The sequence below is a fragment of the Lygodium microphyllum genome, chromosome 10, assembly GCF_053477565.2.
Source record: "Lygodium microphyllum isolate KBCC chromosome 10, Lygodium_microphyllum_v1.1.10, whole genome shotgun sequence".
In the NCBI taxonomy this organism is placed as follows: domain Eukaryota; kingdom Viridiplantae; phylum Streptophyta; class Polypodiopsida; order Schizaeales; family Lygodiaceae; genus Lygodium; species Lygodium microphyllum.
In genome coordinates, this window is record NC_141144.1 from 108,026,839 (window position 1) to 108,046,720 (window position 19,882).

At 42.9% G+C, this 19,882-nt stretch overlaps 1 protein-coding gene across 3 annotated transcripts in view; it reads right to left on the reverse strand.

The window, feature by feature from the left end:
- Nucleotides 1–19,882, reverse strand: part of LOC148030408 (uncharacterized) — an 82,014-nt gene that overhangs the window by 48,278 nt on the left and 13,854 nt on the right. For all 3 annotated transcript variants that reach the window (XM_087686731.1, XM_087686730.1, XM_087686732.1), the window contains exon 5: nucleotides 11,553–11,610. In XM_087686731.1, the coding sequence (XP_087542857.1) occupies nucleotides 11,553–11,610 (58 nt within the window). The remainder of the gene's footprint in view (nucleotides 1–11,552; nucleotides 11,611–19,882) is intronic.

Below are 19,882 nucleotides of genomic sequence, written 5' to 3' on the forward strand. Positions count from 1 at the left end.
ACCAATCCTCATACCTCCAAGAGAAACAGATCAAGGCATCTCTAGCCAGAATAGTCCATGACTCTCAATAGTGCCCAAGTCCATCCCTGAATACACAATGAAAGAGGCCCAAGAACTCACAGTATGTTGGACATCAGCAAATGTGATGATCCTCTATCTCTAGCTATCATTGGCAGATCTTGCATATGTGCTCCTCTAAGGGTATGGACGTATATCTATCAATCTTAAACTCTACTTGGTCTGAGGAGGTGTGTATCTGACCAATAACACATCTAATTTCATGTGATAGGTGAGTATCCATGTATCTTGGGAATATAATAAAGCCATCCTCAATGGTGTGGAGAAAATGGTCTCCATAGAAAGCCATCTTCATCCCCATCTCTTGCACTGGTGTCAGTCATGCCTTCCTAGTCTCTAACTGAATAAGATCCTATTTGATGATCCTGCCAATCTCTGAGTGACTTGGAGTGAGAAAGAGTGCACTAAGGGAGTACTGAAAGGGGTGTAGTCTACCCATGCTAAGACTATGTAACTCAAACCATGATGTCATCTGAGCATATACCAAAATGAGGTATCACTCTCTACAAAAATCTATCATGAGTACTCAAGGGCTAACCATGCATATCTATATCAAGGGAGCTCCCATAAGCTGTGCAGAAATGGCACTGATCTAGTAAGACCCTATACAACAATCAAAGGAGCCCCCATCTCAGCTTTAACAATCTCATGCAAGATTAAGGCCTTACATCTGATCATCCTGCTGGCAATCATGGATACCAGTGGCCTCTCCATCAACCTCCATCCATGAATCAACCTCCATCCATGATGCTACGGTCTGATCTACAACAATGATCAAGGCTAGGCTCCAAATCTGTACTCCATATAATAGTTGGATGCAATTAGAGTATCAAATAGCCATAACTTAGTGCAGGACACCTAGCACATCCTCTCCAACCCTCACAATGTCAAGTAGCCAATACTTAGTGCAAGACTCCTAAAATTGTACATGTGAGCTAATCCTCTCCAATCCTCACAATGTTGTACTACCTTGTATAAGTCCTAGTCTTTGCCACCTCTCTCATAGAAAAAATGCATCTTGTAAATAGGATACCCAAATATATATAAGAATTAGCATACTCCAATTGGTGTCCATAGATAAAGCTTGGTATTGATCTCTTGACCCACTAAGATGTAATATTAAACACCATAACCTTGGTAAGTAAGATTCTATCGTCTTGTGTATGGAAGTATAATGCATGTAGATGTTTTTGTAGCCCAGTGGAGAGTCAACTATCACTACAATATCGTCTCCATACAGTAAGAGGAGTATCCAAGTGCCGGCCAATGGGCCTCCTCTATCTCCTCCACTGAAGATGTGATCGAAGATCACATCAATGTATAGTCTAAAGGTGTTGATGAGAGACAAATCCTTACTTCGCTCCAATAGTGAAGCGAACATGGTCTGAGAAACCCTGTGGTGTTTGTACTCGGCCAACCACCTACTCATATACACTAGAATACCCTAGATGAGCTCTCTAGGTACTCCCATGTTGTATAACTTGTGCATTAATCTAGCCATGGCATGTCAAAAGCTTTGTGGAAATCCAAAAAGCAACAATAGATCGATCTCCCATGAGCTCTACCCTCCTCAATAATGGCCCTAAGTGTGAAGATATTATCTAGCATTGAAAAACCTTTCCTAAATCTAGCTTGCCCCATGCCCTGAGGCCCACTTTCTCTACACATTGACTCAATTCCTCCTCAAGGGTGGAGGCATATAATTTGGCCAATGTGTAGCCAACCATGATGGTGCGATAGTTAATGGGTGAGGTGGATTAGCTGACTTAAGAATGGGTACACTAGTGTTGGTGCTCTAACTCTCAAGACAGCCTTCACACATGGCTCTATTAAACATATATACCAAGAGTTTTGCCACCATATCTCTAGCATTTATCAGGTACTGAGCTACCAATTCATCATGATCCTATACCTTACCTTGCAAAGCCTATCGATGGCCTCCCACACCATGTCCTCTATGAAGATATACTAGTGTTTACACTGAGAAAACATAAAATGTACAAACAAGACTAAAACACAATAACACAAAATGCAGAATGCAAAAACACAAAAACAAAGAAAAAAGAGAACTTTGACATGAATGAATCAATGCTATAAATGATGGAAAGAGTGCCAAGTGGCCTACCACGACCTGCAAAGGCAAATGGAACCACATTTAACTTCTTTCTTTTCGATGATTTTAAATAAGATTTTCCTTCTATTAAGTAACTATGTCCCAAGGGAAGAATGAAAGGGATGGTTAGATCCAACACATCACAAAACAAACAAGTTATCTCAACCATCCGTGGGTGTCGGTGTACAAAGTACAAGGGTGAAGAAGTATGCTGGTAAGGTGGTTAAAGAATCACTAATAGAAATAGCTCATGATCCGCTTGGGGATACTCTGCACAATGAAATGCAAAGAGTAATGCTACATGATGAGAATGTGCATGCAACAAGTGCCACTTGGACAGTGTGTGCAAAGAGTAATGCTACATGATGAGAATGTGCATGCAACAAGTGCCACTTGGACAGTGTGTCTCGTGGGAAAATTGTTCATTTGCCCAAACACCCTTTACAAAGATGAGGATAATCATGCAATACAAAGTTAAGGTACAACAAGGAAGGGAGGCAGATGTTGAAGACAAATGTGAAACTTATAGAATACCAACAAAGAGTAGGAATCCCCTCTTAACCATGGATATCAATGGCGAAGGAGGAAGAGGAATGTGATGTCAGTCTTTACGTGATACCGAGTACCACGAAGAAGGATGTGGATGAAACACCCCAACTAAAGGAGCTAGGGAGAAGCTAAAACTATGATAGCATCAAGAGTTGTCACAAGATGCACCTTGGGAGGCAAAGCCTTCATGCTTGTAGAAGACAATTCTCCAAGGGAGATAAAATCAGAAAGGAACAATGCACTTCCCATGTCTTCAACCGAATAAGGACCAATGCAAACCTACATATTAGTCCTGGACTAAAAAAGAAAACCCTACAAAAGAGATCAAAATATGTAAAAACAGAGGTCAATAATGAGATGCTTCAAAGGAAAACAAAGCAAAAGTAAAGCTAAAAGAAAATGAATGAATGTGTGAATGAGTGAATGCAGTAGAAGACAAAGGAAATAAAGCCTAAGAACAGAGTAACCTATGGACTTGACTCAGGTATATAGTATGAGACTAGTGTAGTGTACCCTAAAGGTGCTAGCCTACGTGTGTGACCACCATCGCATACGGCCATCAACAAGTCACTACCAACGAAACTCATGTCGAAGTGGAAAAATAGGCCTAGGTGGGAAAATGGTCCTAGATGGGGATGTAGAAGGAGACCGTGCCTAAAGTGCTACTGGTGAAAAATCTAATAGAGTGATGTTAGCAGACCAATCACCCAAATCTTTAGGAGTACTATAAGGGTGGGCTGGATGAGGTTGTCCGTGTGCAACATATCCATGGCATGAGTGCCAAAAGCAACAAATGGAGCAGTAGCAGGAGACATAGCCCCACTTGACGGTCCAAGGGGAGTGGAGGTAGTTGCAATCTATTGTGTTTTCTTAGCTAGGAGACCCTAGGCCTTAGAACGACACTCCTCGTTCTACATGGCCCGATCTCTGGTACTGTGTGTAAAACCTATATTAAACCAACTTGACTTTTAGGTCATCCCCTTCCTTCATAGAAAATTCTTGAAGCTCAAATTTGAGATTGATATGTCAAGTCCAATCTCTTGCTACATGGCGGTCAAGTAGACGGCTCGAATGCTCAAATGCAAGGGAAAAGTGTTGGAATTGAGAATGGAACTTAGGAATCAATCCTTCCATTAACTCAATATAGGTTGTGGCATTTTGAGCTCTCCATTGACAAATATTATCATAGTGAGCCAAGTATAGACTCTAGACCAATGACTAGGTCCCAAAGATCCTGAGATTCAAGCACTTGTTGCATAAAGTTAGACCAAGTAGTGAAATTCGACCATTAAAATGAGCCTTATCCATGAAGGCATAGTTGGCCGTAGCAACAAGAGTTGCAGTGCTAAATGAGGAAGATGGATGGGGTGGGTAGGGAGGGTACAGTGGGGGAGTAGACTACACTTGGGAATTAATACTAGAGTGCCCACCATGCATACAATATGTATGCAAAATGGATCCAATAGTGGGTATAGGCTGACAGGACATGAGCATGGTAGCTGCATGTGGAGCCTAAGGAGGAGGGGTGGGAACACGATAGGCAAAGGATAGAAATCCTTGCATGGGAGTAACCCACGGAGTGAGTGATGGTGCACCATATGCAAAGGATGAAAATCCCTGCGTTTGAGAGGCCATGGATGGACTGGTGAATATCCAAGGGTAGTGAGAGAGATACCCATCACAAACATCCCAAGATAGACAAATGCGCTCACTTGCAAGTGGGTGTAAGGCATGCGAGATGGAAAGAGCAGCTCAGAGTGCAGTAGACAGTGTGGAGAGTGAAGCACGACACCCAATGCAATAGACTGAAAGAGTGTAATTTAAAAGTATAAGGTACAACCCTTAAACCTAGGGTTGTAGGGGGTGTTCACATCCGAACACGATAAGTGCATGTACGTGTGTGGCATAAGCACATACGAAAGAAGACAATAAGTCCAAGGGAAAAAACCTCTCGTACCGAGAGTAAAAAGTGCCCCAATGTTCTACTGATCACCAACACTCCTCTGTGAGCATAGGCGTGAGTGAAAACCCAACAAACCCCCCTAGAGTGAAGAGTAATCAAAAGTACAAGGATCATCCACCACCAAAGGAGATCAAATTTAAAGCATTGCGAAATGCTTGAAATTTATCACGAGGAAGAGCTTTGGTGAAGATGTCTGTCACATTACTAGTTGTAGGGCAATAGACAAGGCTGATATCACCTGCATGTACCTCTCTTTGACAAAGTGATAATGTATCTCAATGTGTTTCGTCCATGCATGAAACACTGGGTTCTGTGCCATTGCAATGGCACTCTAATTGTCAGTAAACAAAGGAGTAGGCTCCCTAACAGATACATCTAGATCAACTAGCAAGCGTCTAATCCATACGCATTCAACTGTGGTAGTGAAAGTTGCCTTGTATTCAGCTTCACATGACAATGTGGCAACAGTGGATTGTTTCTTGCTAAGCCAAGATATGCAAGATGAGCCAAGAAAGAAACAATTGCCACTAGTGGAGTGACGTAAATCATTATCACCAACCCAATCAGAATCACTATAAGCATGTAACTGTAGTGGTCTCCCCTTGGCATAAAGGAATCCAAGAGATCTAGTACCTTGCAAGTAATGAAAGACACGCTTAACAACTTGCCAATGTGACATGTGTGGCTGATGTATATATCTGCTCAAAGCTGAAACTGCAAACTGTATATCCAACCTAGTGTTGCATAGGTAAATAAGACATCCAACGACTGGAGCATATGTGTGTATATCAAACAAATCACTGTCATCATGTAATGACAGCTTTAATATAGGTACCATTGGTGTACAGACTAGCTTGCAATCTTGTAAGCCAAACTTCTCAAGAAGTTTACCAATGTATCTTGACTCTGATAAACCAATAAAGCTAGCATCATGTATGAACTGAATGCCGAAGTAATAATGCAAAGACCCCAAGTCTGACATTTCAAAAGTTTTATGCAAATTTTGTTTGAATGTCGAAATCTGATCAGCATGTGTTCCTATAAGCAAAAGATCATCAACATATAGACAAATGATCAACATGGATCCCCCCTCTTTACATACATAAAGAGTAGACTCAGATGAGCTGTTTATAAACCCTTGCCTGAGCAAAAAGGCATCTATCTTTGCATACCAAGCTCTAGGAGCTTGTTTCAAACCATATAAAGTCTTTTTTAGTTTGCAAACCAAGTGTTCGGATCCCTCAATTGCAAAACCAATGGGCTATTGTACATATACTTCCTCATGAAGTTCCCCATGTAAAAATGCAATTTTAATATCTAACCAATGCATAGTCCATCCATAATGGATGGCCAAAGAAACCATAGACCTAATGGTCGTCATTCGAAAGATAGGAGCAAATGTCTCCTCATAGTCAATGCCTTTCTTCTGTGCATAGCCTTTAGCTACAAGCCTTGCCTTATATTTGTCAATGGATCCATTTGCATTCCGTTTCAGCTTGTAGACCCATTTCGTTCCGATGGCTTTCTTTCCAAAGGGCAAAGACACTAAACTCCATGTTTAATTCTTAGTGATAGAATCCAATTCAGCTTGCATTGCTGCCTTCCAATGCACACTCTATTGTGCATCCTCAAAACATTCAAGCTCCTCATCATCAATTGTGCTTACTGCCATAACAAACTCCATGGTATGTGTAGTATCATGCATACGAGCTTGCCTTCTAGTACGACAGCCATGGGTACATCCAAATGACTATCTTTCATAGTCTGTAAATACCATTTAGGCATTTGTCTTGCCTCCTGACTATGCATAAGCTCTTGCTGAATTTCAGTTTAAGCACTTTGCTGATTATTCAGATCAGCCAATGGCTAATTTTTTGCATTTTCCAATGGAGCAGCTGGCTGAACATTGAGTTCACTTGCTGAAACTCCAGCTGAATCATCAAATGTAATGGGCAGCAGCCCTTCAAATACATCATGGGCAGCCTAATATGTGTCTAAACCAGCAAGGGATAATTTTGATTTTTCATCAAAGGGTACATCCCTACTAACAAACACCTTTTTAGAGACAGGATCATAGAGTCTGTAGCCTTTGCTCTCACTACTATATCCCACAAAAATGCATTTGACAGCCTTGTTATCCAACTTTTTTCTGAGTACCTGGGGAATGTGTGCATATGCAAGACACCCAAAGGTACGAAAGTGTCCAACAAAAGGTTTCCGGCTGTTCCAAGCCTCAAAATGTGTAATTTTCTTTAATGCTTTGGTGGCAGATGATCCTTGTACTTTTGATCACTCTTCACTCCAGGGGGGTTTGTTAGGTTTTCACTCATGCCTACACTCACAGAGGAGTGTCGGTGATCAGTAGGATACTGGGGCACTTTTTACTTCCCTGTGAGGTGCCTGAAGTCCCAAAGCTCTACGGAGCATTCTTTACTTGGCTGTTTTTACCCTTCTGTCTAGCCATAAAAGCCTGCTCATAGACTATTACATCCACACCACTATTTCTTCTCGTTTGCTCCTCTAGAAGCAAACTGACTAACTAAAGAAAGGAAATAGGTTGTGGGGCTATCCTCATTATGAGGTTTAGGGCAATGTGAAAAGCCAAGTACGAAGGAGGTAATGAGTTCAATGTAGTAGATATTAGCTGTGCATCCGAATAGTACTCATCGACATTTATAAGTTGCTCACGCAAGTCTTGAATTTTGTTCAAGTGATCCTGCATAGAATCACCCTCATCCATCTTCAATTTCTCAAGCTCTTTCTTTAAGAAAGAGATGCAAGTCTCATTCTTACCAGCAAACATCTGCTCCAAAGTTAACCAAGCTTCTCGTGAAGAAGCTACCGAACGAATGTGGGGGATGATGGACCGCTAAACTGCCAATGCAATCAGCGACAAAGCCTGTGCATCCCGTGTATCCCATGCTTTTTGAGCTCCTGATCTTTGGGGAAGTGGCTGAAGTGGAGCACGCCGAACAGGCTGAGGTGCCCGTTGTCCACGTCCTGTTGGGGGACAAGTAGCAAGAGCCACAACTCCGGGCCGAATTTCTTCTCCACTAACATAGTCCCAAAGATTTTTCGCAACAAGCACGTTTTTCATCATGAAGGACCATAGTGAGTAATTGTTACTATCCAATCTATCCTCCTTGGATACATAAGTAAATGCATCTCCCTAATTTTCCACGATAATCAATACCAAAAGAAGGCAAAAGAGCAATGTCCAAACTGGAAAAATTTTCAAAAATTACAGCAAATAGCTTGTTGCAATTAGTACACTGAGGTACACTCTGTCAAAACTTGCACGCAGTCAAAGATGCATTCAATGTTCAGCAACACTGTATGAGCAAAAACCCCAAAATTTCTTGCCCGAAAAGTGTCCAAAACAGTCTGTCTCTGACTAAGACTGTAGTACATGTGCCAATGTCTTCAAAAACCTTAAAAGCCCCTAAATTTCTAATAAATTTGCCAAGAAATTTGCATCCAACGTGTCCCAGACAAGTACTCAGAGTTCAGTGCCTGCTCGGGCAGAAACCTTATTTCCAGAAATGAATCTGGAAAAACAAGGTTTAATTTTTTTTTAAATACCTCTAAAATCAGTTGACCGGTCAAGCTGGTGGCAATAGGCGTAGGTACAGTACAAGCGGCGCTTCTATGAGAGTTGGCGGGAAACTGGGTATAGGCGAGCACAGGCGAATAGGTGGCGCTACTGGCGGGCATCAGAGCCTTCACGAGAGAGCACAAGGCGGACAGGCAGCGCTCAATAGGCGCAAGTAGTGTTGCTTCCGGGCGTCAAAACCCTAGCGGGAGGGCGCAAGGCGGACAACTATTGTAGCCTAGGTCGCTGGTCAGGGACAGGACATTTGCTTCTATCAGGCTCAGGCTGACAATGAAACTAGCCTTCCTTCTCGGATAGGGTGGTTTAACTTGATTAAGCACTTAATTACAGCAATCAACAAATGAACATAAACTGAAATGCTCACTTTACCTTCATAAACTTGGACAGTGGACACCCTGTTGGCCCCAAAACTGGCACCCATTTCGGTATTTTTTTAATTTCAATTGCTAATGGATAAATTACAAGCCGAGATTTCAAGATCTCCTTGGCTGATTCAAAAGCCCCTTGCTGTTCCAATAATCAGCAAAGCATTCAGGCAAATTACCCCTTGATTTTCACCCAGGACTTGCTCTAATGGAACCCCAACTGATCAAATGCTGCCCCAAATTCACAATAGATGGGCTGGCATCTGAAATCCTCACAATTCCACGAATTTCCGGTGCTGATTTCAGTGTACAATGCCTTTGACTGATGGCACGGGTCCCAAGGTGGCTGCTAAACCCTAATTACTGCTATAATTTAGGATTTACAATAGTAAACTCTCTGTTGTTCACCAAATTTGGTTGTACTCTGCTACCAATGGCTAATAATTGCTGAGAATGCTTGAGCATAGACTGGAGGAGATGAGAGAATGCCGTAGAAAGAGAGAAAATCAGCTAAAATGTATCTTTTGATTCGTAGCTCTGATGACAAATCTGATGGCACCAACACCTTCAAAGGAGGAGTAAAACACCAACTCCTCTTCTACCTTAGGGAGCCCTCCCTAAGGTAGAAGAGGATTTTCACCCACGAGGGCTCCGCTGGCGAGCCCTCCTCTTCTACCGCCGCCTCTCTTGAGGCGGAAGAGAAATCTTGCTGCCCCCTGTCCTGTCGCGGCGCGCGATCAGTCGTCGTCGCCTCTCAAAGCCAAATCTGATCACCTCCTCCCCCTCTACCAAGCTCCGAATGGCTGCAATTCAACTTCCAACAACCTTCTCCCTAGTTGCATGGGAAAGTTTTGCCAAGTCGCAGCCTTCCTAATACATTTTCAGCCATTAAATTAATTTTTCAGAATTAATTAATTCTGAAAATTAATTTCAGCCCTTTCGACCTTGCCCAAAATTAAACATGCCCATTTGTAATGAAATTGGCTAGGCCATTTGCAACTTGGAGTGGTTCCCAACCTCTGTTGACCCTTAGACTAGCATTAATTAATTAATTAATGCTAGTCCCTAGTGTCAACACTGACACTTAATGGCCAAACAATTGTCCGAGGGTCCAACCTGGCACCAGCTGACCACCAAAACCCAGTTGGCATAACTTAACACAACTTTTTCCTTTAACACCCACTGCATCCTCGGGGTCCTTGGCCCATTCCCATGAAATAACTACCATGTGCATCACATGTGCTAAACTTTTGCACATTTGATTAATAACTTAATCAAATGTAACTAGCAAGATTAAAGCATCTCAAAATTTCATGTCCCCGTGACAGACAGAGCAGGAGCAAGGCAGCTCCAGAGTTGACAGTGGACAGGTGGCAAATCTGTACTGAATTGGGACTCCTGGAGGCTGAGCAGAGCTAAACTGAGAACAGAGCCTCAGCTCCGATACCAAATGTGAGATGGAGAGAGGATCGAAGCTCAACTCAAAGTGTAGTAGACAATGTGGAGAGTGAAGCACGACACCCAATGCAATAGACTGAAAGAGTGTAATCTAAAAGTACAAAGTACAACCCTTAAACCTTAGGGTTGTAGGGGGTGTTCACACCCGAACACGATAAGTGCTTGTAAGTGTGTGGCATAAGCACATATGAAAGAAGACAATAAGTCTAGGGGGAAAAACCTCTCGTACCGAGAGTAAAAAGTGCCCCAGTGTCCTATTGATCACCGACACTCCTCTGTGAGCGTAGGCGTGAGTGAAAACCCAACAAGGCACAATATCAAAAGGTGGAATTCCTACTACTAATGCACAAGGGTGCAAAGTGGCATTCACCTATGGATAGCTAACACTTAGTGATAAGAAAATATACTAAGGGAACTGAAACAGAAGATCCAACTAGTGTGCTAGATGCAAATGTAGAGTGCAATCCTAAGTTATTAAAAGTAGAAAAAAGAAATGCAAGCCAATCCTCATGGGAATGAGACAGAGCTTTCCCTGCAAGGGTAGATTCAAGTGACCCTATGCCACAAAGTTTGGATATTCCATGGGAACTCCAAATAGAGTCGCCTAGGTTGATGGACTACCAAATTCGTGCCATCATGGATTTGTTAGATAGGCACATCACAGGTGCATTTTACCCATTACATCAGCGCGAGCTCTAGAAGCATTATTTCATTGACAGACTGACACCTTTCAAGCAACTTTCTGAAACAATTTTGGCAGTGACTGTGAGGAAATGAGCCCTGAGAATCCAAACTCATTAGCACCATAAGTGAGAATCCTAGGCATAACCACTTATGGTCATGTGAAGTACCCCCCCACATTTAGAGATCCAGTGTAAACCAATGAAATAGAGCTTCTTTTGCATACCATTGGAAGCAAGCACTTGTTTTCTTGTTGTGAAAAACGAGTGTGCATCCTGAGAAACAAGATTGGTATTGATGACCATTTGGACAGTAAAGAAAAATCAGACAGTTTATAACAAGCTACTTTCACTACAGTTCTCAGCTTAGACCACATTTAAATTTGTACAAAACAGATTCTTCCCAATTTTCTCCAATCCCAAGTGCAGGAGATTCCCTTGGGAGAGATTCTCCTGCATTCAGGGATCTAATCTGTGTTTCAATGAAGAAAAACATTATTACAATTGAAGAAAAACTGTCACTGAGAGGATCAGAGTGGCAGGGAAGATGGATGCATAAACAGACATAAAAATGATGTTTGTATATGAGTATTTATGTATTAGTGAATGTCTTTATGCATATATTACTGTTTCTCTTTCCATAAATGTGTTCATGATAGAGTTTTTCTGATCTGTTCCTCTGAGTCAACTTAGACCAGAATAAAGAATGCTTATCTAAAGTAAATGACTTTACTTTCTGGGGTCATGGCGATTCCAAGAGAATGGCCTGGTAGATTGGATGCACTTGTCTTCTGCATAAAGACATATTACAAAGTTAAAGCAATAAGTCAATATCTAAGCCTAAGCTACTATATGACAATCAAACTAGCATGACAATTACTTCAATTACAACAGTACATAATACTGAACAAGTGATTTACCAATGCATTAATATGCATAATGTCACAGAAAATATCTAATGCACAATCTTACATTTTCCCCTTCAAGGAAGTATCATTACACAATAAAATTTGAAGCCAGATATTTGTTACGAATAGATACTTTAATATGCCTCGGAGGATGCAAGTGTGAGAGTGCGCAACGGAAGAAGAACACGAACACAGAGGAGGAGAGAGAGAAAGCAGGGAATGAAGGAAGAAAATCTGCACTGACTGTAATGAATGCTGAATACAAAACTGTGGACTGATCAGCCCCTGCACGCAGCCCGGAGCGTCAGTGAGGGCACCAGAACAGGCTGATGATGATGGCAGCACCGAAGACGGAGGAAGATGACGGAGTCGGAGTGTGCACCTGCCAAAGAAGGAGGGAAGATGATAATACAACTGACTGGCAAGTGGGAAATGGCTATAAATAGCCAAAAAACCCAAAAACTGGCCTACCTGAAATTTGAGGCCATAAATATGTCCGACCAGCATTTAATGCTGGTAAAAATGCCAGGAATGCTCAGAAAAATCCCGGAAAGGGTGGACAATGTCCGGCAGGTGAGGCAGGCTGAAGAATGCAGAAACTGCCCCGGGAAATGCACATAAAATCCCGACTGGAGGAGAAAATGCACTGAAATGCAATAAACTGAGTGCTCTAGAATGAGCTACCTCCTCCGTCAAAACAAGTGATAGACAAGTCAGAGCTCCTAAAATCCTCATCTGACTCAGACTGAGGCTCACAGGCAGGAGATGACAAGGCATGACAAACATGACTGCTAACACCCCCTCTCAGATCCTGGATGTGGCAGAAGGCCAAGGGAGAAACAGATCCTGGGGTGGCAAGAGGAATGCCAAGGTCGATGAAGTCCGTCGATGTAGACTGCTGCTGAAGGAGCTCCTCACGATCCTAGGAATCCCCCTCTAAAACACTAGGGGCCAGGGAATCCACAGCCGCATCACCGAGATCGTCCCCCTCTGAAAGGGATGGGAGGTACGAGGGAACCACCGGAGGAGAGGGTGGGGGCTGGGAAGGAACCTGTGGAATAGAAGGTGCACAAGCGGGAACGGGTGTAGCAATAGACTGCCTCGGAGGACCCTGCATCAAAGAAGGGGAATGGAGCCTGTAAAGCCCGCTCTCCTGCCAACCTGTAGATAAGACAGTTCCTGTAAGAGAATCCTCAATAACAACGGCATGCTCGGTGAAGATCACTTGTGTGCCAAGCCTCGTAAGGCCATAAACTGAGAGGAGGGGAAGGCCCAAATCCAGAACATGTAGGGCCTGTGAAAAGGAGCTCGAAGGTCGGTCGGTAAACAAAGGCAATGTGCCAACACCACTAATAGGCACCGATAAAATGTCACCAACAGTGACTGAACCCTCTGATGGACGGAGATCCTGTAACAAATCACCTCGGGGAGTCATATGACTCGAAGCACCACTGTCCACTAACCAAGGCTGCGCAAAAGACACTGCAGCCACGGAAGAAGGATCCTCCTCCAAAGCATGGATATGAAGGAACACCGACTCATGGGTAACAACTGGTGTAGAGGTAGAAGAAGGCTCCGATGTAGATCCATCCTTTGCTCCCGGACGAAGGTGAGGGTACTGCTTCCAACATTTCTCCTCTGGATGTGTCCCTTTCCCACAGTGTGGGCACTTCGGTCTCTCTGAATCTGAATCAGAGCCTGAAGAACTGTCCTTCTTCTTAGCCTTTGACTTCGTCGTCTTCTTCTGTCCTCCCGAACCTGCAACAAAGGCTCTAGTGCAGTCGGATCCACTAGCACTGACCTCTCTGAGTCGCTCGTCATGCTCCAAGACAAGCGGGGATAGCTCCTCCCATAGAAGCTTCTCACGGGTCCTCGATGTAAGAAGGCTGGTGTAGAAGACATCAAACTGAGGCGATGGCAGCTGAGTCAAAAGAATCATGGCCATGTCTTCAGAAGATATCGTCCGACCGAGGGATGCAAGCTCATCCCTCATATCCTGTAATCTGTTGATGTGGTCCTTCATGGAAGGACTATCATCAATAGCGAGCATCCGCAACTTCTTTTCGAGAGATATCCGGTGGGCAAACGTCTTCTGTGGATAGAGAGACGCAAGCTTTCTCCACACGTCTGCTGCAATCTTCAACCTGTGAACATGAACAAGGACAGAATCCTGCAAACTCAGAAAGAGGAAAGATCTGGCTCTAGAATTAAGCCGATCCCATAAGGCTGCACGATCCATAGATGTCCCATCTGCGGGATCCACCTTAGGCCGGGGAATAGGAACAGAAACAAGCTCCCAAAGATCGAAGGAGTCCAAGATACACTCCACCTTGCAAGACCATAGAGAAAAGTTGGATCCATCCAACCGGTTCTCTTTGGGCAGCTGAGGAAGTACGGGTATCTGTACAGGGGGTACCAAAGGCTGCATCTGCGGCCCACTGGAAGGGGCTCGCCGAGATACATGAATAGAAGGGGGACGGGAAAGAGGAATAGACTCCGGACGACGGTCCTCGTGATAATAATCACACCTCCGTTCAGATGAGTGTTGAGACAAAAGCTCGTCATCTGAATCATCAAAGCCCGTAAACTGATGAGAAGACATCTTCGATATCTGCAAACACCAAAACACAACAAGGGAAGGTTGCCGGTGCCGAAACACAAACATCAGAAGCTCCTGAGCTGGCCGCCTTGCACAGAACGCAAGGATGATGTCAAACGCAAATGCTAACGATGCAATCACCACAGAAAAACAGCCTCCTGCCTGAAAACGCAGCCTGGGAATAGGTCGCCAGCAGGAAAAGAGCCGCCTGAAGATGGAACAACAGCCAAAACAGCAAGGCGCAAGCTGAAGGAGTGTCGCCCAGCTGGAGGAGGGCCGCCCAGGCTGAAAATGCAAGCAGAAAGAGGTGGGTGATGACGTGGCAGCCATTGGAGAAGGCGCCAGCAGCAAACGCAAATATGTGACACCAAAACAGGCCGCCTTGATCAAGGAGATGGTGCAAAAGGTGACGCCTCAGCTGTTGGAGACGTCTTGACCAGCAAACGCAAAGTTGTGGGTGTTCTCCCGCGTAAAACTCAGCTCCGTGTACTCTCCTTCGGCTCTGATACCATGTGAGAGTGCGCAACGGAAGAAGAACACGAACACAGAGGAGGAGAGAGAGAAAGCAGGGAATGAAGGAAGAAAATCTGCACTGACTGTAATGAATGCTGAATACAAAACTGTGGACTGATCAGCCCCTGCACGCAGCCCGGAGCGTCAGTGAGGGCACCAGAACAGGCTGATGATGATGGCAGCACCGAAGATGGAGGAAGATGACGGAGTCGGAGTGTGCACCTGCCAAAGAAGGAGGGAAGATGATAATACAACTGACTGGCAAGTGGGAAATGGCTATAAATAGCCAAAAAACCCAAAAACTGGCCTACCTGAAATTTGAGGCCATAAATATGTCCGACCAGCATTTAATGCTGATCCGACCAGCATTTAATGCTGATCCGACCAGCATTTAATGCTGGTAAAAATGCCAGGAATGCTCAGAAAAATCCCGGAAAGGGTGGACAATGTCTGGCAGGTGAGGCAGGCTGAAGAATGTAGAAACTGCCCCGGGAAATGCACATAAAATCCCGACTGGAGGAGAAAATGCACTGAAATGCAATAAACTGAGTGCTCTAGAATGAGCTACCTCCTCCGTCAAAACAAGTGATAGACAAGTCAAAGCTCCTAAAGTCCTCATCTGACTCAGACTGAGGCTCACAGGCAGGAGATGACAAGGCATGACAAACATGACTGCTAACAGCAAGGCGCAGGATTTGAGTTCACACACCCATATAACTCAGCCCACACTCAAACCACTACACCATGACCCCATTGGCAAAGCCAGATTTTTATGGGGGACAGTTCGAACTTCGAAAAGTAAAGAGTGTAACATTGTCTTGGAACTTCGAAAAGTAAAGAGTGTAACATTTTCCCAAGACATGTGAATTCATGTTTTACATCTAAATGTCTTCCATCTCTTTGTCCTTGTTGTATGTGTCTTGTAGCCCCTATAGTTCTCATGTCTTTCGAGCCCTCCTTTTATCGGGTTTCTTGTGATCGGTCGTTATTATGACCTTGGACCTTCAATTGTCAAGACCTTTGAGTTTTCATTGATTAGCCCCTTCTTTTTAATAAACCTTCACTTTTTAGTTTCATGGTTCGTTATTTCCCATGATTATTGACCTTCCACAGGCACAACCCTTCATTGTTCTTTTTTCACACAAAAAGAAGCTTAAGACCTTAGCATATTACATGTTCCACAATACATATCAATTGAATAAATGAAGTAGCATGTACTGAAATCCTATCTGACCATGGTTCCTTTACTTTTTGAGCCCATGGATCTGTATAGAAAGAGCAGACAGGTAGCCTCTTTTGCATGAAGCTATAGACCTTGCTTCTTAAATAAGTATCATCAAAAGCATGCTCCCTGCTTTTTCTGTTAACATTTTTGCATCCAAACGATTGGCTACAGCTTGCCCATCAATCATCCTGTGCATCGAGTCTACAAGTAATGCACAATTCACAGTGAGAAGATAACTGTATAGGAACAGTGAACTTTTCTATGTCAAGTGCAGGATCCTTGCTTCCTATCCTGAGATTGGAAACTCCAGAAAAGGCCACAAAATTTCCCATCTTGGTGTCACTTCCTTTATTCAAGTCTCCTCCTGCTCAAGCTAGCATCAACCTTTGTATTCTTCATTCATGATTGTCTTATCAAGGATCTTAACACAAAGGTGTCAAAGGCACCTATTAGCACTGACTGGAATTTTAAAATTCGATTTGCAGCTCAAACACTAGCAGAGGATCTTTAGGATGTCAAGTACTGGCTGCATGACATCCTCTCCTGATAGATAGCTCTTCTTCAGCTGGGGGAAGATATTCATCACACCTTGTCTCCTTTGTGTAAAAATAAGTGGTTATGCACCATAAATTGCATATCTAAGAAGTATCAAGTGAGGAATGTAGAAGCATTTCAAATTCATGCTACTTCGCCACCACCACTTCAGTCACAAGAGAGAGCATTAATGTGCTCCCATACCGTTATTTCTGCCTCCACAATGAAGAATTCATGAGGACTCCATTGGGGCTCAGGTGTATGGCAGACCCAAAATAACACAAGATTTGTGCTGATGAGTGCTCCCAAAGACATACAGATGAAGTACCTCCATGGCTGTACCAAATGCCCTGAAATTATTCTCATCTCCATCTCAACAAATTATCATGTTATCTCCATGGCTACACCAAATTCCCTGAAATTACTTTCATCTCCCTCTTGAAAAAGTCTTGTGCTATCAGCTCTAGATCTGTCAACTCATACTACTGCACTTTCCCTTTTCCTTTTTCATGCCTATCATTACGCATCTTATGGCACTGCGGGCTTATGCGACCCTACTGCCCAGAATAGTAACTAAAAGAGAACTTAGGACTACAGGACTTACTGCGTGATTGCTCACAAGACTTAGACTTACCCATTTTGGGCTATGAAACTCCACCACAATTATTATTTTCATTACCATCTTCTCTACCTCTCACTGTAAGTGCATGAGAAATGCGAACTGCATCAACATTCTTCCTGTTTACTTCCTTTGTAAGCAAAGCACCCTCTACATCCTTGAGCTAAAAGCCAACCTCAAGAGGGTTTGCACTCATAGCAATGTGAAATGTATTCCAAGTCTCAGGTAATGTACCAAGCAAGAAAAGGAACTTGACATTCTCCTTGAACTTAAGGCCCAGCCAAGTAAGCTGATTGAAAATGGGATAAAACTCATTTAAATGAGAAGGCATAGATGCCCCTTCCTTCATGCGAAGGTCCATGAGTTTCTTAAGCTCGTACAATTGAGTTGTAGGACTCTACTTATCATAGAGATCACAAATCTTTTTCCATAATACATAAGCAGCACCCTCAACTTCAATGACATTGAAGTATACCTACTTTGACAATAATAAAATGATGGTAAACTTACATAGCTCATCAAGCTCTTCCCATTTCTCTGCATCTTAAAGTTCTGTCTTTATGCCCTCTAATGTCAATGGCTTGACTTGCTTCTACACCAATACATCTGAGTCTTCCAATACTTGAAGTTATTGCCATCCAACTTTCTATATTGAAAATAGCACAGTCGTTGGAAGCATTTGAAACACCTACCATTATGCTTTCCAAACAAAGAGAGTGCGGGCTGCTGTAATAACAGCAAATCAGCCCCAAAACCAAGCCAAAAAGAGTATAGCAGAAGGAAGACTAAGGCAATACAATGCTATCCACAAGCAAGAGAAACTAGAGTATTGAATACAAGTGTCTACTCTCAAAAGAATTGCTCAAAGCTGATTTTCAACATGGTTGTCCATAAAATTGCAGTAAATAAGCATGTAATTATAAGCAAACATGCAAAAGAATAAGCTTTCATTGCTAGGGGAATCCGGGTAGCAACCGGGATGTACAATGCAACTAGCAGAGTAAAAAGAGAGCATAAACCACAAAGTATCAAAGACTATCAAGACATCCAAGCTATCAAGTACATAGATGCATACCACAATGCATACCAAGCATATATCCACCACTAACAATAAGCAGTACAAGGTACCCAAATCAAAGGCAAATCAGCCCACAATCACAAACCTCTGTAATGATGGTATATGCATAAACCAATAAAGCAAAAGAGAGTCTCCTATTGACTCAAATAAGCCAAGCTTTACATAAAAATACCAAGTACTCCCACTGGAGCAAATCCGGAGTATCCATAGTAGCAAAGGAAGCTCAATGCATAAAGCTCACAGCATCTGGATACCCAAAGTACATCACGTATACATCCAAGAGCATAGAGCTTCAATAAGTCTTCAAACCCACAAGTGGAAATCACTAAAGCAAATAGCCACTGCCGGAACACAACTGACCAAGCTCAAATCCAATAGAGCTCAATATAAGCATGTCTGGACATAAACAAAAATGGCAAGCATCAACATAACCATGTAGCATACTGAATAGCATGTAGCCATTCAATAAATATATATTAACTGTGAATACCTACTGTCCAAACCAAAACTATTTTGTTACATGTAAAATAAAGAACTGAAAACTACATAAAATTAGTTGTGTGATTGCTCAAATCTATAGTTATTGTCGCACTCTTCATTTTGAGATATAGATCACCTCAATCCAATATTGTATGCAAAAGTTATGGCCAAAATACGAAAGTGTTGTCAAGCTGCCATAGTTATCTATGACTTCTATAGCATGCTCTATATCCACTCAAAATTGATAGAATGGCTTCAAACTGAATTTTTAAAAGTATTTTTGCTTTATTCTCTATTTTCATACATTTAAGAGGAAAAAAATGAATGAGAATGTTGAATTCTCTTCTCTTGAAAGGCTTCAATGCATAGAAACATGGGATGGCCATCCCGACCCCTCAAGATGCCGAAATGCCATCCCAAAACGCGCCACCATGTCGAAACGGAAAAATGGAATGGAAGACATCCCCTTTTCACGAGGACAGACTAGTTGTCTGAAATAGACTGCCATGGGAGCAGACAATCCGTTTAGATTGGGTTAGATTTAAGCACATTATCTCCTACTTCTTCCTAAATCTTTCACTCATCTATGCGTCACATTCTGGCCATTGTCCCATTGCGTGATCCTATCCCCTGCCGCCTTGCACGATTCAACCTCCAAACCTAGCCAACTCTTCCATCTCTTTCTCCTTTAATGCTTCCCTCCTTCCACCTGTTCCTACCATCTTCCTCCTTCCCTCTTACTCCTCTCTTTCCTCTTTCTCCTTCAAACCCCCCCCCCCCCCCCGAAGAAATGTATTTCTACTCAACCCAAGTCCCTTAGGAAAGAGCTCAGTTACAATCAACCTGAGAGTGAGGAGAAGTAATTCTTACTCTCACAAGATCATGCAAAGATGTACAAACACACATGCATTATCTATTATGCAATGAGAAGAACTGATTTCTTTACAATATGAGAGAAGAAAGAGGGGAAATCAGCCTTTCTCCATCGTTGATCAGCAATACATGGATAGGGCTTGCTTCTTGTTGCTAAAATGGAAGAAAGAGCTCGAGAAGGAGGTGCTGTAATGAATTTACAGGCTTGTTGTCCTGTAAAACAACAGTGATAGA